This window comes from Haliotis asinina, chromosome 11 (assembly GCF_037392515.1).
Source record: "Haliotis asinina isolate JCU_RB_2024 chromosome 11, JCU_Hal_asi_v2, whole genome shotgun sequence".
Taxonomy (NCBI): domain Eukaryota; kingdom Metazoa; phylum Mollusca; class Gastropoda; order Lepetellida; family Haliotidae; genus Haliotis; species Haliotis asinina.
Window position 1 is genome coordinate 2,848,730 of NC_090290.1, and position 22,435 is coordinate 2,871,164.

A 22,435-nucleotide genomic window follows, 5' to 3' on the forward strand; every position below is an offset into this window, starting at 1 on the left:
GGGGTTCACAGATTGTACCCATGTGGGGAACCGAACCCGGCTCTTCGGCGTGACGAGCGAACGCTTTAACCACTAGGCTACCCCACTGCCCCTGTACGAAAAGTACATGGTACATTAATCACAATTTTGAGAAAATTGGTGCAAAACACGTACAAATGGTGTTTGTCATATGCTGGCAAATGAAACATACTGGATGGATTCTATACAATCAGAGCTCTTCAATAATTTTAATAGTTAGAACGCAACTTTGGGATTGCCGCAACAATTACACCTGTATACATTCTTTTGCTCCTCAGTTTATATAATCTCCATAATGAACACCCCACTCATTGCTTAAAACACAAGCACAGTTTACATCTGTCCCAAACTCTTTTTTCATCTAAAGCCAGGTACATCATGCAGAGCTCAGTCATTGTACAGCCAATAAGGCTGAATCTTAAACACACTGCTACGAAAGCAAACTTATTTTTAAAGGTTGTTTAAGGACACATACACCATACAACGTCAACATTTTAGAAAGGTTTTAATGAGTAGACACAAGGAGAAGTACAAACAGGATATATGTCTGTTTTAAACAATATTTCGACACATGAAAAATCGATTCAGTGACATCTGTTAGACATCCCAATTTTCAGACACTTGACTGAGGATTAATTTGAACAACACCCATGTATAAATGGGAATGACCCAAATTGGATATTTCTCCATATCAGCATTATAATGATTACTTTAAGCAGCTAGTTGAAATTAGGAAAAACCGTTATTGTGTTTAATATGTCTACTCAGTTATCAAGAAGCACAGAACAACGTGAAACGTTTCAGTTACTTGTCATTGGTAATCTATTGGTTAACTCCTGTTCGCGAATGTTCTGACTAAAAGGCGACAGCCACGCTTTGCTCGAAATGTTCCTGGCGCTGGGTCAGTGTTTATAAAGGCTGGTTGTTGTGTTGACAGACACACGTGGACTTTCAAACAGGAGATCTGCCTCTGAATATCATCCACTGTTAGTCAAGAACACCCGACCTACAACCTACATCCAAGACTGACACTGTGCCTGACTACTCTGTGTAAACAAGCTTCATTTAGAACACAGAATTTCATCCAAATTATCTAATTATCTTCCCGTCACTTTAACACCATCACTCACTCTCTCCCGTCCCGTTACACACACATCTCTGGAGTGAAATGGTTATGTCCTGCATAATTTCACTGACACAACTGAAGTACCCTTCATTGTTACTGGTGAGGATTGTAGTGGTTAAAGCGTCACGCCTAACTGCTAAATGCGGGCATGAAACCTACTGCATTCATTCACCGTTCATCGTTACGCCGGACGTAATCACTGACAAACCTTGCAAGTTAAATCCGTGTACATATTTGGCACAGGGCTGGTCTGCTATTTCCCCTGCCCTGGTAGGGGGCCAACACATCAGGTCATCCCAGGTCCGGTTGCAGTGAGGACCTGGAGGAAAAGAAAAACATTAAGTGGTTAGATGTGCAATGACAGTGGACAGCGGATGAAATCATGTATGTATGTATGTATGTATGTATGTATGTATGTATGTATGTATGTATGTATGTATGTATGTATGTATGTATGTATGTGTGTGTGTGTGTGTGTGTGTGTGTGTGTGTGTGTGTCTGTCTGTCTGTCTGTCTGTCTGTCTGTATGTATGTATGTGTGTGTATGTGTGTGTATGTATGTATGTATGTATGTATGTATGAATGTATGTATGTATGCATGTATCTATGTGTGTATGTGTGTATGTGTGTACATACATACATACATACATACATACATACATACATACATACATACATACATACATACATACATACATACATACATACATACATACATACATACATACATACAGACACACAGACACAGATACATGAAAGGATCCAATCATAAATGCAATTACAGTGTCAGCAGAAACGTATACATTTGACCCAATGGAATATGCGCCTGTTTGACCTAATGCACATGTTTCACCAAATGGAATATGCGCCTGTTTCTTGCATTTGACCCAGTGGAATATGCGCCTGTTTGACCTAATGTGCATGTTGGACCAAATGGACTATGCGCCTGTTTGTGGCTTTTGACCAAATAGAATATGTTTCTTTTTGTGGAGTTTGACAAAATAGAACATGCGCCTGTTTGTTGGGAGATGCCCAAGGGGAGGCGGAAGTACCTGATTATAGAAAGGCATATAGGCACAAATTTCTGAAGTCGTTTGTTTCGGGTGGAGAGTGGCCATTGAGTGGACAACTGAAACCTACATCTAAATTGATCAGGACCGCATTACCTGTGAGCGTCGACTTCTCGTACAGCGTCTGTTGAAGACATTTGACATGAGCGAGTGTGATTTGACGGCGTTGCTCTTCAGGGCCGATAATTACTCGGTTCTGGAAACAGAAACGAACATAATATGAGTGAGTGGTATGTGTGCACTTAAACCCTTGCATACATACAAATACACGTACGCACATAGAAGCACAGTTACGTGTTCCGGCTAATATACGGCATATCATACACTCACTAATAGGGTTAGTGGGATGTAACTAACTAGTGAGTTTCACAGAGACGAACCTGTTGCCAAACCTTGAAAACAAATCTGTCAAAGAATATAGGAGCGATCAACCTGCACACAACCCTTTTCAGCTAATCTAACAAACCTGGGGGCGACTAACCTGCTGACAAATCTAGGAGCGACTAACCTGCTGACAAATCTAGGAGCGACTAACCTGCTGACAAATCTAGGAGTGACTAACCTGCTGACAAATCTAGGAGCGACTAACCTGCTGACAAATCCCGGGTCGATCTACCTGCTGACAAATCCCGGGTCGATCTACCTGCTGACAAATCCCGGGTCGATCTACCTGCTGACAAATCCAGGCGAGACCAACCTGCTGACAAATCCAGGCGAGACCAACCTGCTGACAAATCCCGGGTCGATCTACCTGCTGACAAATCCCGGGTCGATCTACCTGCTGACAAATCCAGGCGAGACCAACCTGCTGACAAATCCAGGCGAGACCAACCTGCTGACAAATCCAGGCGAGACCAACCTGCTGACAAATCCCGGGTCGATCTACCTGCTGACAAATCCCGGGTCGATCTACCTGCTGACAAATCCAGGCGAGACCAACCTGCTGACAAATCCAGGCGAGACCAACCTGCTGACAAATCCAGGCGAGACCAACCTGCTGACAAATCCAGGCGAGACCAACCTGCTGACAAATCCAGGCGAGACCAACCTGCTGACAAATCCAGGCGAGACCAACCTGCTGACAAACTTGTTGACAAACTTAAAACTAGTCTTACAAAACTAGGGGAGAAAACATGCGGAGTAGCATAGGGACGATCAAACAGTTCTACCTTGGGGCGAGCCTGCGGACAAACTCTGGGAGGAAATTACTGACAACACGCTGTGGCGAACCGCGTTTCAAGAAAAGACTAAATTGTTTGGGAGGTCTGCTTTAATGATTTCACTGATTGTATATCACATATCCTGACTTTGGTCGTTGTTTAGTTGGATTATTCCACTATAAATAGGATGGTGTGTGGCATAGTACAAGAACCATTCATACGACCCATATCATCTTTTATAGTTTAACACATAATGTATTGCAGAGTTCAGAAATACTCGAAGGCTATCTATATCCAGGAACGTCAAGTAAGGTGATGAGGTTAATGAGGGTTAATCCCTTTATCTCATCTAATCAAACCCATGACGTGTTTGAAATACAAACATACTTGAAGTAGAACTATATCAAGCAGTAAAATGGCATAAGTGAAATGATACGATACTCAAAAAATGTACAATCAATGAGTGGGTAGGGTTCACGCCACTTTTAACTATATGGCGTGGCGTGGTGGGATGACGCCCGGAAGGTACAGGGGACAGTCTCAGACGTTCAGTAGTAATATGTACAAGCATATTCTGGTCTCAAGTGATCATGACAAGAGCATATTTATATCTAAATACATTTTAAAAACATCGCCCCCCGCATCTCAATCAAGATGATCAGTGGTCTGCCCATTCTGGGGTCATTTTTCTAATAAGTAGATAGAAGATAGCACTTCTGGCGATCGAGCAGACAAGTGAAGCCTGTGTTATTTTGAGTGGGACTGTTGAGAGCATTCGTCTCAACCTAATGGTGATTAGTCTCTAATACTCCACATCACAACTGTTTGCTTTTTGTTTTCTTACTTAATACATATTCTCTATAAGCAGCCCATTACAATAATCTTATTCCTCTCTCAGTTTTTCCGAAAAATTATTGGTACGGAGGGCGGATTTTATTTTTACACTTTAATCTATTTAATGTCCAAACCTCTTGATTTCTGTGGAAATTTACCCTTCTTTCCCTACAGGAAATTAAAAGTTCATGCACATTTTGACAAAGTTGCATTTCCAGTGTTTAAAGTTGTGTAAATCTTAAGAAGGGTCGAACTTGTGGGTTGGGCCGTAATGGGATACAAGACTATTTTTTATTTATGGTCTAAAACGGATTGTGTTAAATTAGATAGCACTCAGCAATATTCTGGTATATGACGCGAATCAGCATTATTCTGGTATATGACGCGAATCAGCAATATTCTGGTATATGACGCGAATCAGCATTATTCTGGTATATGACGCGAATCAGCATTATTCTGGTATATGACGCGAGCCTATGTTATCTAAAGAATCTAGTTATTGGTATTCTGAGCAGCGATCCCCCGATAAAGTAGATGTCATCAAACAGGTCAGTGAACCCGACCTCCTGATCCATGTAATCACTCCTTAAACCAGATGGTGCTTCTACGTTTGGCGAAACCAATCCTGTACTCGTGTCTGTCATCGGAGTGGCATATGTCTGACATCTTCATCTCTGCAGGGTTTCATCCCACATTAAGCTGACACACACTGATGTAAGTGGAATACTTTTAAAAGCAGGACTAATTCCAACACGCTCAGTTGTTGCCTCCGAATGTCACCGAAACTTGAAGCAATGGTCGATCTATCTGGTTTGTTTGTTCTGCATAACTTATCATTTGACTTTTTAAATTCATAGCCAGGAAGGAGATTTATTTTTACTTTCCAATTTTAGTTTTGGTTTTAGTATGATACACTGACTGCGACTCTTTCCTGTAAATGGACGGATGAGAATATCTGTCTTCAGCAACCCATGCATGTCGTAAAAGGCGAATAACGGGATCGGATGATGAGGCTCGCTGACTTGCTTGACAGATGTCATCGGTTCCCATATCCATAGAGCGATGCGCATGCTGTTGAACAGTGGATTGTCTGGTCCAGACTCGATTATGTAAAAGTAAACTCACTCACTGTAACACTTATTTCTCCAACATAGCAGCGGGATTATCTCAATTAACAATGAATTAAAACCCGTTAACCATTTCCCGGATATGCTACGATTTCGAAATCGCACAGCCGCAATCATTCAAAATGACGTCAAAGAGAGTATATCAATCTCGATTATCTGTGCTAGTTTGCTTGTTGCTTTTTGTTGCAGTTATTGTTTTACGCCAGTCTTAACATTATTCCAGCTGTAAGAGGGCAGTCTATAACTGTCTAAACTATCCAATCGTCATCTTGTGATCAATAGTATGAGCATCGGGTTTCTTTTAATTTGGAATACGATGACATGCGTCAACCACGTCTGTAAGTCTGACGAACCTGTCCCGTTCGTCTCCTCGTGACAAACGTGGGTTGCTGAAGATCAAGTTTGACCCCGATCATATGTCTTAAGTATGAATGAAACAAATTCAATAGCAAAAGACACAACATTTTTCTTACTGGCACCTTCCTTCATAACTTCCCAAATATTTTCTGTTGGATTTAGGTCAGGGCCCTAGCCAGTGTAATTATGTTATACTTTGGGTCCGAAATCAATGTTTTGAACGATGTTTCTCGTCGGTTTCCAGCTGGAAAATTCAAACGTTTCCATAGAACACGTGAGTAGATGGAAGTAAATGTCCCTCGAGAATATCTGTGTACCAGTCACTGCTCATATTGCCTTTAAATACATAGAGGGTTGTTGCCCTTAACACAGATATACCACCCCGCGCGTTAAATTTCGGACTGTACCTTATGCGCTGATGGAAAGTTTTTTCAGTTTGTTTGGTCCAGAATTTCAGTGTATTAGGAAACAGCCACATAAACATTTCATCTGAGAAAATCACATTGTCCAAGTTCAATTATTTATGCTGTAAGCACCAGTCCAATCTTCGCTTATTTTGTTTCATGATTGGCGATGGAATTCCTCGACTTTTCTGCCAGCCCATTGCATGCAGCTAAGTTCTAACTGTTTCCTTACAGATTGTCACACTTTTTCTATCATTCATAGCGTGCTTTTAGACTCTCAGAAATAAGACTACCAAACCGCCTCCTGTCACCGACAGTCAATTTTATGGGTCTACCTACGCCTCCTTGGTGCTCAGTTGCAATATCTTTCTTTCAGAGCACGATAAGCCGTGGACAAAGGGATGCCCGTTCTACCTGAAATCATTGTAGCTACTCTGATGTCCTTGTTATAATACTCTATAAAAATTCTTCTTCTCTAAATCATCCAAACTGAGGATCACTGAAAGTGTCATCTACTAGCAAGTAAACAATGGGCTATAACTCTTCACAAACTAATCAAACAGGATTAACGGAGTTGTCTGTCTTGCATGAAACTAATCACTTGATAGCTGGTCAAGGCTTTTTTTTACTAGAAATCCGATGAAACATATACCTAGGATTCTCAATAACTTCTGGTCATACTATACACCTGTACACTAGTGTCATGTTTTCAGACCCGTGAAGGTCCCGGGGTGGAATAGGCCTTTAGCAACCCATGCTTGCTATAAAAGGCGACTCAGCTTGTCGTAAGAGGCGACTAACGGGATCGGGTGGTCAGGCTCGCTGACTTGGTTGACACATGTCATCGGTTCCCAATTGCGCGTATCGATGCTCATGTAGTTGATCACTGGATTGTCTTGTCCAGACTCGATTATTTACAGACCGCCGCCATACAGCTGTAATACTGCTGAGTGCGGCGTAAAACTAAACTCACTCACTCACTTATGTTTTCAGTTCAGAGACATTGCGCTGCCTTGTTATTGATGATTTGTTGATTGACATGTAAACATAATGTGTCTCCTGTTTAAGACATCAAAGGCATACATGTGTTCACGCCTAAGATTTGAAGTTTGTAGTTACAGGTCTCGCACACCATACTTGTAAACACCGCATGCATGGGGATTCAGTTTCGTCATACACACAGAGTATCATTTATGTTAGTATGTCAGTATCATACTCACGTTTGTAGTGAGTCAGTTAAACGTGTGAGTCGCATCGGTTTATGTTATATACACAAGTTCATTTCAGGTAAAAAGTTGAAATATGTTTCTTAGATTGTATATTTCTATATTACAATATTGGATGGGTGACCATGAATTTCTATGACACAACAAAGCACATGCATGTGACCTACCCTTATGGCTCATTCACGCTTATTTGAAATTGACAAAAAAAAAACAGAAGAAAAAAATATTTCGAACCGCCTTCGGGAGAGAATGTCACAATAAACTATATTTTCAATCTTTGTAAGAATACGACTCTCAATGCTAACTGACTCTGCAGTGACAGGTGACCATGCTATTATGTAAATCGGCAGTGTTCTGACGACGCCAGGGCTCATGCAGATAGCATACGGGACCTTCTGACTGTATACGAGGCATATTCTAGCAGTATTCCAACTTCAATCGAAATATTCCGATACATTTGAAGAATATTCCATCTTAAGTCTAGCAGCAATCCAAACTCAATCTATGCGCATGCTATACATTCTGACAGGATTTCAAGTGGGGTGTCTTTTCTAGTCTCCCTCGAATATATTCAGAATACTTTGAATACAGTTACAATGCATCAGGAATACACAGATTACTCAAGGAAGGAATACACAGATTACTCAAGGAACATGAAGTTAGAAACGGATTCGGGATTCTGAGTATTTTTCTCAGATTGGAGATTCGAATCCCGAATCTGAATATTTTGTTCCGATTCGGGATTCGAAACCCGAATCTGAGTATTTTGTTCACATTCGGAATTTAAATCCTGAATTTGAATTTCTGTATGTATGTATGTATGTATGTATGTATGTATGTATGTATGTATGTATGTATGTATGTATGTATGTATGTATGTATGCATGCATGCATGCATGCATGTATGTATGTATGTATCTATCTCTGTATCTATGTAAGTATGTATGTATCTATCTATGTATCTATGTATCTATGTATCTATTCATCTATGTATCTGTGTATCATGTATGTATGTATCTATGTATTATGTATGTATGTATCGTGTATCATGTATGTATCTATGTATCTATGTGTGCATCTATGCATGTATCTATGTATCTATGTATCCATTTAGGTATGTATCTCTGTATCTATCTGTGTATCTATGCCTGTATGTATCTATGTATCTATGTATCTATGTATCTATGTATGTATCTATGTATCTATGAATATTTTATTTTCAGATTACCGAATCTGAATATTCAGTGTCAACATACATTATCTCACCCCTTCTACGGTACTAAGGGCCGCTAGGAAACCTGGGTATCGTAAAAACATGAACACCCACACCTACATTTTTCTGTACTTCAGCCTCAACTTTGATCTTTCTTCATATTCAGGTTTCGGCATTTGAATCCCGAATCTGATTTTTTTTTCAGATTCGGGATTAAAATCTTAAAATCATGAACACCCAAACCTACATTTTTCCATATTTGAGCTTCAAGATTGACTTTTCTTCATATTCGGGTTTGAGCATTTGAATCCTGAATCTGAATATTTTGCATTTACACTGCCTTAGAAACATGAAAAAAGGACATATACAAATATTAATATTTGTTCATTATACCCACAAAACATCTATAACGTGGGTTGAGACAACTGATGCATTGTTCCTTATGAATGGTGCCACAGTATCCATTCTCGTTGTGTCTAATCACTCTTTGGATAGCGTACAAAATTATTCGAATCCTGATTCTGGCTGAAATACGGGAAAATGTAGGTTTGGGTGTTCATGTTTTTACGATACCCAGGTTTACTAGCGGCCCCTAGTACCGTAGAAGGGGTGAGATAATGTACATTGACACTGTTGTTCATAACTCCGAATCTGAAGAAAATATTCAGATTCGGGATTTGAATCCCGAATTCCAAATCCTGAATCCGTTTCTAACTTCATGTTCCTGATTACTCATAGGCAGGAAGAAAAGTTAGAATGCAGTTTGAATGCACCGCAAATGCAGTCCTATATTGTTTACTTCGAATGTACCAGAATGTTCTCAACATTCGGGCATGATACAAGAATTTATCCAATTAGTTGGAATGCTTTCGAACTGCAGTAGGACGTTTTAGAATTCATTTCCAATTTCCAGGAATCTCCAGAAGATTTCATTCCGAAAGCATTCTGGCTCATTCCGCCGCCTCAAGAGTGAAGAGGATATTATGCGTGTGAATGTCTTCAAAATTGCCACTGTTCACCCAAAAATAATAGGGTACTCGGAGATATAAGTCGTGAGACTTTTAACTTTCTAGCGCCTGACAGGCAGCATGGGTTTTCGAGGGTAGTAATCGATCAGACTGTGCGCCATGAGCAGGAAATACGGCCTGGAAAAGGCGCGTTATAACTATTCCCATCATATCACTTACAAATTAAAACGTCATAATACCAACGAATAATTTGTCATACACAGTGCATAAACGGTACCTACTTCTAAGCTTTGATGCAACGTTACAATGGTCAAAGGCTCGTTCGCTCCAAATACAAAGAGTATATATGAAATGCATTACACTTGACATATGGGGGCGGTGGGGTAGCCTAGTGGTTAAAGCGTTCGCTCGTCACGCCGGAAACTCGGGTTCGATTCCCCACATGGGTACAATGTGTGAAGCCCATTTTCTAGTGTCCCCCGCCGTGATATTGCTGGAATATTGTTAAAAGCTGCGTAAAACTAAAACTCACTCACTCATTGACATATGGCCTTATGTAACAGATCAGTAAACAAGATGTACTGCACAATATGTCCTTACATAAGACATAAGAATAAGCGCATTTTCCTAGCAACTGTAACAAAGGACGCTTGTCGTGACATTTATAAAATATTCCTAGCAAACATCAATATTAGGAACAACTTCGAGATGTAACTAGCCTATGTAAAATCGTTGTTTGGAAGATAAATGCATACATGATTACATGCATAAAGAGTCACATTTTGCTAAACTTGCACATTTGCCATCCTTAACGATCTGCTCATAACGGACAAATATTTACTCATGATGATATATAAAATATTTCAAGTGTGTTGAATGCATAAAGCAAAAGAGTAGAAACGCTACTGAACATATGCATGCTATACAACAAAGGTGTATATCTGAATTATAAGAATGAAGCTTTTTATGGATATCAACTTCTTTATGTGAGAACACAACGTTGATGAAGGAGTAAGTATTAGCTCCGAAACGTTGTGTTCTCATATATAGAAGTTGATATCCATACAAATCTTCATTCCTATGTATTTCACTTCTAAATGCCCTTCAAAGACTTATTTGAATTATGTAAGACGAATATTATTATGTATGTTATGTGCCCTCCTTTGAACAACACAGTTGGTAAAAACTATAGGTATGTATGTCATTCAACAAGGAGACCTATTTCAAATATACAGAGATGAAAATACAAATATCAGCTTGTTACCAAACAAGGTCATCTATTTCAAATCCGTACATTTTGCAAAGACCCAGACGCTGGGAAACAAGGTCACATATTTGTAATGCATAGAAGACACAGGAGGGCACCGTACGCTATCCTACAAGGTCACGTATTGGAAATGCAGCAAATATATAGGTATGAATTACATTCTTCAAGAGCAATGCATAGGCGATATAAAGGTATGTATCTTATTGCATACGCTCGCTGAATAACTGAATTGCATAATCGTTAATACAAGAAGATAAAGAAGACATCCAACAGGAGAGACTACTTGCAAAGAATAGCGAATCTATTAACTATGTGTATACTACTCTAAAAGACCGTCCATTGTAAATATATAGTAGACATATTAATGTACGCATTCTTTTTCATATGGTTGTCTATTTCAAACACATCTTTTTTCATAAATAAACACATTCTTCTGTTTAAAAGCATTGGCAATATAGGAAGTTGCATAGAATCTACCACGTTTTTTCTCACACGGGAAATATGACAATTAATCCATGTTACCGGTATTATCTGAACCAGCAACGGAGCACATTTAATTTAATTTTGTTTCTTCGTGAAGACTTGTAGGTCAGATTTTCTGGAGCGTTTTAACATTGATTAATGTTAGGTTTTAAATTTAGGTACAATTAAAAAGAAATTATATTAATGCATATAATGTCATTTTTAATTGCTTGTAAAATAATCCCAGAATCAGCATCTAGAGTTTTATGTCGGTAAACCCTTTCAAATAAGATAACCCACAAATCCGTTGGTATATGACCAGATGGTGGCCACATGAACACGTGAAACACCCTGTTGCGGCTACAGCAGTGTGCAGTAAACTTTAAAGTATTGTGACTGTGTGTTCCAGTCCGCCTAGCTGTCAATGGATACCTCTTTCGGAAGGGAAAGCCATGTGAACTCGGTGCGGCTAGTTCCCGCACAAATTGTGTAGTCTCAGGGAGTTAAGATTGAAAATACGATGTGATGGTGAGACTGACATCCAATGATAGAGCGAAAAGACGCTTTGAGCATAAGTATAGATGGGATGGACTGTAGCCTGATATACACACTCATATAATGATAAAATCAGGTGTGCAGACCATAAGATTTAGACAACTATGAATCCTTTGTGCCCTCATGAAAAGCCTGGGTGCGACATCTGTACTCGTTAACTTACCGCATGGCGATTGTCCGTAGAAACACAAGTATTGAGAATGTAAAAAGCGTCCACCTACCTGTTCCCCTCGGTAGAGGAGCTCTAGCACCTCCATTAGCGTGTTGCTGTTATTCATCCATATGTCCCACGAGCACCTGCCAAAAGAAGACGGCGTGGGTTAATGGAACCAACTCTGACATACGTATGCATCCTGGTGAAGACAATCCATTGATCTTTCTGTGTTTGCTGATAACGACAAACCTTCCGAAGCCATTAGTGTTGAAACTTAACTACACAGATGAACGATATTGTATCCTCTTTCCGGGCACGTCGGCGATGACACTAAGCCCTGAATCAGGAGAAAGATCTTAGAGACTTGCTCAATGTATTACTTACGTGTGCGGGGTAAAGACGCTAAAGGTGGAGTGATTGTTTGTACATTTATGGAGTATAGTACTGAGCACATTTACTCTAAATACCGCATCACTAAACTAGCGTTTAACTTCTTGTGCGATTCCGGTATGATGAAATCTTGTCAGCCCCCGTAGTATCAAATGTCTCAGAAATCAATCAAATGAGTTTTTTCTCTCTACGATCATTTTTTAAGAAAATCAAACACATAAACACTGTCGCCAGTCCATCAACTTAATCCAGTTTGGGGTTTCTGTGAACCTTTCAAGATATATTTTAATCTGGAGTCTGCAGCTTGTGAACAGTGGTTAGTTTTAAGAACTGTCAGACAACAAATCAATTTATCGCATGACACTATAACGCACATCCCCCCACCCCTACCCAGTGTGGAATATACGTAGGCGCAACGAATTCAGCACTTCTGACGTAGACTGGCATCCGGTACTGTTTTGCGCAGAGTCTCTTTTATGACAAACAAATACCGATTGTTAACACGATCTTATTTGAGGAGACATTATTTTTATTATTATTATTACTTTTATTTTCTTTATCTACGTAGTGGTAAAAAAAATGCCAGAGGATGTGATAAACGTGAAACAACGTGAAACATTTCTTAGAAAGAAGCATTCAAGATAAACAATACCAATGAAGTGTAATGCGCTAATCTGCGCGCAAGCGTGCTGAAAGCGCTAACACACTGATCATCATTATAACCCCGGATAACCCTAGATGCCTGTTAGGCGCTAGAAGGTTAGAGTTACATGATTATATCTCACCGAGTACCCATTTTCTGCTGGGTGAACAGAGGCAATTGTCAACAAGCTCACTTGTCTAAGGTGAAACCACATCTTTCGCATGTGCTTCCTCTTGGGGCAGGACCGACGTGCGGGGAAACTGTCAGGCATCAAACTTCCAAACACGGCCACCCATCCAATGACTGTCCGAGCTCAGCGGTGCTCATCTTCAACTGATTTGTGAGCTGAGCATTACGCACACGACCACTCTTATAACCAGAGTACCAGCTGTTTCCGCTTACAATGATCTTGCACTGTTTTACAGCACTAAGTTGTTAGAATTACAAAACCCTTCCAATTCACAATGGGTAGAGTGATTGAGATTTTACACCACATTTGGCAAGGTTCTATCATTGTACTCATGATTGTTATCACAATTTCAACGTTCAAACATATGCCTTCTTGCTCAAGGCTACTTGAGAAACCAACTCACGAATTGTGCGAAGAGATTAAATGATACGCGTTAATAACAATAAGCGAGCCAGACCTCACCCTGTATGATACCCTGATCAGAGGAGCTGTTGTTGTAATAGCAGTAGACATCCCACGTAACACCGAAGTTAAGTTGCCTGAACAAATGTTACCTTTTACATTATATCAATATTTTCCAACTCGATGATCCCAGTATACAACACTTTTTAATACACATGCACTCATTTGCTTGAATCATAAATACTTATCGAATTAACAACTTACCTTACTAAGAATGTGAACCTAAGCGTTTTAAATGACTCCAGACATCGTTTATAATTCTGTCTGCTTCCAATACCCTCTTCCTATTGATGTACGGGGGAAAAACCGCCATTTTCCGATGAGTGAGTGAGAGACTTGTGGTTTACGCCGATATTAGCAATATCCCAGCCACATCACGGTGGGTGACACTAGAAATGGACTTCACAATCGAATCCGGGTCTTCCGTGTGACGAGCGAACGCTTTACCACTAAGCTGCGAGGTAGAGAAACTAAACAAGGCACTAACCACTAGACTACAAGGTAGAGAAACTAAACAAGGCACTAACCACTAGGCTACAGGGTAGAGAAACTAAACAAGGCACTAACCACTAGGCTACAGGGTAGAGAAACTAAACAGAACACTAACCACTAGGCTGCGAGGTAGAGAAACTAAACAAGGCACTAACCACTAGGCTACATGGTAGAGAAACTAAACAAAGCGCATGATGATAATACGGTGTATGGACGTCTGGGTTCCCCCAGATTGACTGACGCTATCGGCTGTCATCAATAAGACACACTTATCCTTTAATACTGCTTTGTCCGTCAATACATATTCAGAGGACATCATCTAGCCAAGAATCTGTTTTTCACAAACTCCGTATTTTGACGTTTAATAAGAAACCACTGTGACTTATAAGCATCATAGTCATGTGGTGTACCTTCGGTTGGCAGTGTTTGGGCGACTGTTTTCAAAGGAACGTTTAAGCAACTTTTTTCTAAATGTTCGGTCATATCCAGTGTTTACAATATACCCTCTGTTTCCGTAATTGAATATAAAGAGATTGGTTAGTCAGAGCATTGAATGTCTTTGAAATGATACATTTCGTACCTCTGTGTTCCGGTGCTTAAATATACCCACACACAAACACACCACATGGGCAGGCAGGCACATGCACACACATTGTGTTGATAGTCCGAAACACTGCCTTCATGGTGTAGTGGTTAGAGCTTCCGCCTGGAGAGCGGAAAGTCGCGAGTTCGACTGCTGGCCAAGTCATATCAAAAGCCGTGTTAATACGGCTTGGCACTAATGGCTATAACAAGGACTGGTCGACTCGGAGCTAGCACTATAAGACCAACATAAGTCGGGGGTAGTACAAACAGTCACACATATACGCACACACGCACGTCTTCGTAGCGAAATATTCTCAAGTACGACGTTAAACCCCATTCCTCCTCACCTCAGACTAAAGGTACATGGTCACAGTTTAGTAAGGATTAGGTGGACCGATTCCTCAAAGCAACAACACAAGTCATGACGAATATATAAGGAATCGATATGTTCCAACCTCCATCACTGCATGCACATGCTGTTTCTAGAGTTACTTCCGTGAGGGAAGATAAGTCGATTATTTCAAGAGTGCCATTATATTTTATCCTCCACTGTATCTGCCATAACTATAATGTGAGTATTTATATGTATTCATGAAATATGCATTATGCCCGACAGAGATTCGCATCGTGCACTTATTCAGTTCTTTAAGAGTATGATATTCTTGTATATACACCAACAGCGGAATCAGATGATCAGCATATATCACTTCAAAGGGCATGACAAAAATCAATGCTACTTGCAAGTTTCGCTCATTCTGTCGTTGTATGAAACGTAGTGCCTATATGAATTCAGAAGTACTAACAAATGTCGAGTTTGCAGTGAGTGAGTGAGTGAGTGAGTGAGTGAGTGAGTGGGTGAGCGATTCTGTCAGTCAGTCAGTCAGTCTGTCAATCGGCCCGTGAACATGAGTACATTCAGAAACACAGTCGGGACAAAATGGCTATCGAATCTTCAGTTTGAGGATACTGGCCTATCCAGGAAACGTACCTCTCTACATGGACATTGAAAACTTCAGAAGATTGACTCTCCTTTCCCCCTTACAGCGAACTGTTTTAAGATGACAATCCGTTAGCTATTTAAAATACCTAGCCCAACTTTCGCAGTGCAGTTGAGATTAACGATAGTTTACACCATGCTAGATACAGATGTTTAGCTAACATCTAAACACTCATGTAAGTCAAGATTCAACAGTGTCATCGTGAAGGATTGGCTTTGAAGCATTTTATCTGATTCAAGCACCATACCTCAAGACAACATTACAATAAGTTTCTGAATATTCGCCAGAAACAGAAGTGCAGCTCCACAGTGACGTCCCTTTGACACGTACGAAACATTTGGACATTGTTTCCAAATCCACGATTCGCCCCGAATATGTCTCCGTCATAGACTGTACATGTGATCCCTTTCACCAAAGGCTGGAAACTGGAAAATTCCCTTTCTTATGTGTTTCACTTCGAAATGTCATTCAAAACATATAGTTTCTTCTCACATTACATTGTCATGATATGAAATAACATATTAAGTTTTCTTTCAAACCAGCATTAACCTAGCCACTATAAATCCGTGTTCCAGATATTTAAAACAGGGTTCAGAGTCTATATGTCTTACCAGATCCAGCGCGTCCTTGAGGGGCATCAAGTCCCACGCACATTTCCTATATTAACTCGCGGCTACGAACAGAAGTCCATACTTACCAATGTACCAAAGGGACAAGTGTGTGCCATCATTAGTGACGGCAGTACTACGTCTTTGCCCCCGCTGCGATCCACCCCCGGCGATGTCTTTGAAGGATGATGGTGTGAGATTCTACATATACTCCAGGTCTGATCGATAACGACACCCACTGATACAACGGACAGAACTTTTCAATTACATAAAATATGGTTTTCCGTTTTGTATTAAGACTTCCCATTTGTAAATTTATCCGCTCATATAAAGAAAGTCGCGTTTACTACGCCTGTCAGACTGCCATTATTGTCAAAAACAGCGGAAATGTCGAATGTCAGAATATCAATCTTATTTGAAGATTTGACATGGTACATCTGACAAAATTAACTTTTGGAACGGAATACCATAATTTTGTTTTAGTCCACACAGTACAGTACTGTCGAATATCAAACTATTAATCTCACTGGAAGATTGGTCACGTTACATGTGACACCGTGTTCTCATGTCTGTCACAAGATAAGCTTCCTGGTCACGTTACATGTGACTGTAAATGGACAATCACCATAACCGTTTTCTCAAATCTGTCTGTGTGTCCTGGTGCAGGAAAGGGGTGTCAGTCTGTCGTTAGCGAAATACTAAAATAAACTTGACAGTAACAGACAGTTTCAGTCAAACACACTAGTATAAACATACAGTCTGCATGCCAGTTATACACGCAGAAAGACTAGTAGGTTTTGTAACCTTTCAGTTACCAAATTCAATATAATTCAGTAAACCTCACAAATAATGTGAATGAAAATATTATTTTAAGAACGATTTCATAATAAGTTGTGTTAAAGTGTCACTTGAACGTTATATAAGATAAAATCCATTCTTTTGAGTGACACTGAAGTCACGTTAACTGTAACGTGAGTGAAAATCTTTACATTATACATTACTTTACATTATACATTGGAAAAGTTCGTGACTGCATTTAATTGTTCTAATTACTATAAGATTCACGTTTCGAAATGTCTGACATAGTAAATAAATGGACAAGAGCAACACACAACATGAATGGAACATTTTCGGTAACTACCCATATCGTTACCATTACTAAACTGCACGTAGATTCGTCTATGGAGACAAGATGACAGAGGGGACCAGACCAAATCCAGTCTTGGAGCCATGCAAACGTATGTTCCACTTAATCAGCAAAACTACAAGTCATTGTTAAACGCATGTTTGCGATAGAAAAATAGGTATAGCTAAACGATATCCAACGTAAATACTGTCACACCCGTGTTACAAATAGCTGGTAGTCCTGTTCAGGTATATATTTTATAATTTTGTTCGTAATTATGGTCAGTTATTTCCCTAATGATTATTGAGACTGCAGTTAGCAGCGTGGTCTTGTCAACGTTTCATTCCTGACACACTCTTTACATTCATATCACAATGACATGCCAAATTTAGTGCTAGTACTCATTTGACTGGAACCGCCTCTAGTAAATCGAGTATACGCGAGGCAAACGTGTGGTTGATTGCATGACCACCAGTGCGTCTCTCTTGATGACGTGACTACTAGTAGACTCGTTCGATTCAAGATAGGTACCGGTAATTGCTGTACTGACAATGAAAACGATCTACAACCCCCTACTTGGTGACTTCTACGCTTGCCACTAATAATGACCGGTCAATCTTTTTAGAAGAAAATGTCGATATTTTATTTGATCTATTTGATCTATGTGTCTAAAATTGGGTAATTGGCCAGCTAACTTTACATTCATGTGTCTATACAGTTGTGTGTGTGTCTATCAACCTCCGACCAGTTTTACAAACCCGTTCAACAAAATAGCAAGCGTGTCCCCTGCATATTGGATGCGTGACTCTGGGTGTGATCCAAAATATATAGACACAAAATAAATTCTTTAAAAAGAATTTACTTTGTACTAATTAAATAACTTAACTTGCTTTTGATAAACATATAAGATGTATGGGGAATGATACCTCGGCACAAAAAGTGCCAACTGTGACACTGTCTGCGTTGGAGGATTCGACATACGGGACAAGGGAGGAAATCATACTAGTGTCAGTCAGGTCAATGTTCTTATAGTTGCATTTTTAGGTGTCATGTTTTAGGCGTATCAATTATGAGAACACGAGAACATTATACAAAAACTACTGCCAAAAGTCCGGATCACCTGCATGTATAGAGTGTGGCTACAAGGAGTGGCCATGTTTAACGGAAATCTCACCAGAAACGACTGCACTACTTATCTAATCTCTTTGAAATTACCATCATCTATGTGTGCTCAGCAATTCTACAGGACATCTCATGTCGATCTAAACTCGACATTTCTTCGACCTACCTCGGCTTATTCTCGTCCTGGTCTCCTCCCCATCTCGAAACGAAGGTCGAGAAGGAAATCGGGGAAGACTTCGGGTTCAGGTTGAGAAGGTAGAGAAGGTCGCGTAGAGTAAGGTCGCCACTGGGACCTCACTATAAGCTGCGGTAATTCACATTGAAGAGTTGCGTCCCTTTGATTATACCTGAATCCTGTGAAGCTGGATCAGAATCTAGATTCTAGATTTGTCACAACAATGTTTGTGGATTCTGCAAGGTGTAATAATGAGAACGTGTCCATTTATATATCACCAAATTCACCACACTATGAATGCTCAAGGCGCTAGCAATCAATAGCACAGTACATTATTTTCCAAGATAACCCAGGCTGCCTGTTAGTAGCGATAGAAGCTATCGTCACGTCTATTGTTTTCCAGCGGGTACCCATATTTCTGCTGGGTGAGGCAATTTTGAACATACCCACTCGCCTAAGGTGAGACTTCGTTGTGGGCAGGACTGAAGTCCTAGTTCTAAAATCTCTGGAAACAAGCTGCCAAACACGGCCACCCACCCAAAGACACTGCGAGCTCGACGTTGCTTATCCTGAACTGATCTGTGACATGAAGTTTGTGCACAGAACGACACGCCACCTCAGGACCACACACCACCACATAGGTTTGAAACCAAAATAATTTTGACTCCAAAATGACTCTCATGTTAAACAATGTCGCGTTCTCCCTGGCATACAGTTTAAGACAGCTTCAGGTCTAACCAACTATTTACCCACTGTATTAGCAACAGTTTTAAATGTTAGACTACACTTTTCATCTGCTTCGAAATGCTCCTTCCAGCAATGACAAATGTCAGCTTTGAAGTAATTTGGCGTGAAATTACATTTTTGTTTCATTTAAATCGATAAAAGGCAAATTCCGCAATGTAAATTCCACTTAATGTGTCATTGACAAAAGTTAATAAGTGAATTCGTCTCAGTTTTCATTCACCAGAGACATCGAGTATTGGAGTACATGATCCTCATTATAAAATCAATCTTGAACAGAGAGAAATCCTGAGACGCAGATAGTCTTCCACGTCCTAGATGGGTTCATTATTTTCGCACGTCTTCTTCAAAGAAGATCGATGGCTCCAATCTGTGATCACAAGCTGTGAATTACTCAAAACACATTGGAGGAGGTGATATAGAAGGAAGGTCTCGCCCTAATGCTTGCAACACGAATGAAACTTTGAATACAGTTCCATTATTGTATTGTGATAATTCTGCAAATCAACCGTACCGAAGTAATTTTGTCAGAATTCTAAGGTAATCCTCAAGCATATATGTACACACACAGTGCTAGTGTACTGCAGCTGCTCTCGTAAACGGTGCTGAAATGTTGCCAAAAGCAGCGTAAAAATACAATATACTTAATCATTCATTCAATCGTGTCCGTTGTGCAATGGCTGGAGGCGAGGACTGTCAGTGGCTCGGTAGAATGGCTACATCTTTCCAAAATACGTAAAATGTAAAACTTTTTGTTGCCTGGCCATGCCCAGTGACGTAATAAATCAACGATTGACCAACCCGGAGTCGGGATCGATATCTTGGCGATATGGGCGATATCAATGTATATCGGGACGTCATGGGCCGGCATGGTCCTACAATCAAATAACACAATCCGTCAGCTGACGCTTCTTTGACACCAGCAATTATCGTTTATAAAATGATAACAGATTACCACTGCAGTACGGTGTATCGATATATGTTATAACATGCGACATGGCGTCATTTGTTCACGTAGCTCCACATTCAAATGACAGATAATCTGTCTACTGGGACTCAACCGAAAAAAGTACTAGAACTTGTACTTTACCAAGAAAGTGAAATCCCAAATATGACATGGTTACCAAGAAAGTGAAATCCCAAATATGACATATGTTGCAGAAACAATTATTGTTTAAAATAAACTATAATTGCATATTTTGGAAAACACTCATGTTCTCAACTTCTTTTGTCGCATGCATATCGGACATGTCTATACCATCAATGAAATATAAAACGCCTCGATGTTTCAGTTTTGGTTGACTTGCTTTAATATAAAAACACGGTTCTGTTGAAGCAACATGAGTCTGGGTAAATACAGTTGTGTGAAGTTCGACACGACAGAGAAATGAGTGACTGAATTCAGTTTTGGCAATATTCCAGCTATATGGCAAACTGTTCTAAATAATCACGTCTGGTCCGGACAATCCAGTGATCAGCATCATGAGCATCGATCTACGCAACTGGGAGCGAAGACATGTGTCAAATAAGTCAGCGTGCCTGACCACCCATCCTTCTTACGAAAGCACGGTTGCCTTTTACGGCAAGCATGGGGTGCTGAAAATTAGCTCTAACCCGGATCTGCACGGGTCGTGAACATAAAATGTGGCGAATGGCTGCGTTATTCACTGACCTTGCATTATTGCAAATGATTTTGGAGTTATACTTATTTCGAGCAAACGTGAACTGAATAGCTTCAAATTAGATGACGGACGCTATGCCGGAATCATACGATAATGATAGACGAGGTCTCATATCCGGATTGACGATGCCACTATAGACTTCCTGCAATTCTTGTGAAAGTCCCAGGGAATATACACGCAATTCTACATGTGGTAATCTGTACATGAGGAATGTCCCTGTACTATCGTTTCTTACAACTCACTCAAGTCTTTTGGTATCGGTACTTGTGATGTAACTGTCTTACAACTCACTCAAGTCTTTTGGTGTCTGTACTTGTGATGTAACTGTCTTACAACTCACTCAAGTCTTTTGGTGTCTGTACTTGTGATGTAACTGACTTACATTAGCGTTTAGTGTATTGGTCGAGTCACGTCTTCTTCACGGTGTCCATCCGGTTTTGATTCCAATGCTGAACTTATTGCCTTCCTAATAGTTGATTTAAATATCTCGGTCAAAGCATTGAGATTTTACGAAACAAAACATACGCATCTTAGGTACCCTTCCTTCCTATTCCGTTTTCTTAAACAAAGTCTACAACCTAAAGCCTTAACATCTTAAACATTCATTAAATATATTCATATTTTCAAACAGATGAGATTGGTAATTATCTTCATTCCTTAAAAAATTAAAAGTTACCTAGCACCGGCGGCGATTTCATGTTCAACTTATGCAGGCACTTGAAGAGAGGAACGACTACAAGAGTGTAGCATCGTTACGGAGAGATGTAGGTGGATAGAAAATAACCAACTGATTGTTAACACAGTTTATTCGTTCACACGTGCATTCTTGCTCAAGGTTATTTACAGGAACAAAACTCGCAAATGGTGCGAAGAGATTAATCGATAAGCAGTAATAACAATAAACGAGCCAGACCACACCCTGTATGATACCCTGATCAGACGTGCTATTGTTGTAATAGCTATAGATACGCCACGTAACACCTTCACTTAAATTGCCTCGACAAATGCTACCTTTTATCTTAAATCAATATTTTTCCAACTTACTGATATAACGCTCTTTACCACTCATACACTTATTGATTGAATCATAAATGCTGATCGAATGAAACAGCTTGCCTTATTAAGAATGTGAACCTTAGCATTTTAATTGGCTCCAGACATCTGACAAGTTCTGTTTGCGCCCAATCTCCTTCTTCGTATCGATGTGCGGGATGCACAACTGTTCAAACTGTGGATGAATCGCGATTTTCCGATGAGTGAGTGAGTCGTGGTTTTAC

At 40.0% G+C, this 22,435-nt stretch overlaps 1 protein-coding gene across 1 annotated transcript in view; it reads right to left on the minus strand.

The window, feature by feature from the left end:
• Positions 1–22,435, minus strand: part of LOC137256057 (secretin receptor-like) — an 81,551-nt gene that overhangs the window by 26,592 nt on the left and 32,524 nt on the right. Inside the window, exons 2-4 of the mRNA XM_067793738.1 lie at positions 12,009–12,084; positions 2,311–2,410; positions 1,353–1,463 (exon numbers count right to left, since the gene is read on the minus strand). Of these exons, the coding sequence (XP_067649839.1) occupies positions 1,353–1,463; positions 2,311–2,410; positions 12,009–12,065 (268 nt within the window). The 5' untranslated portion in view covers positions 12,066–12,084. The remainder of the gene's footprint in view (positions 1–1,352; positions 1,464–2,310; positions 2,411–12,008; positions 12,085–22,435) is intronic.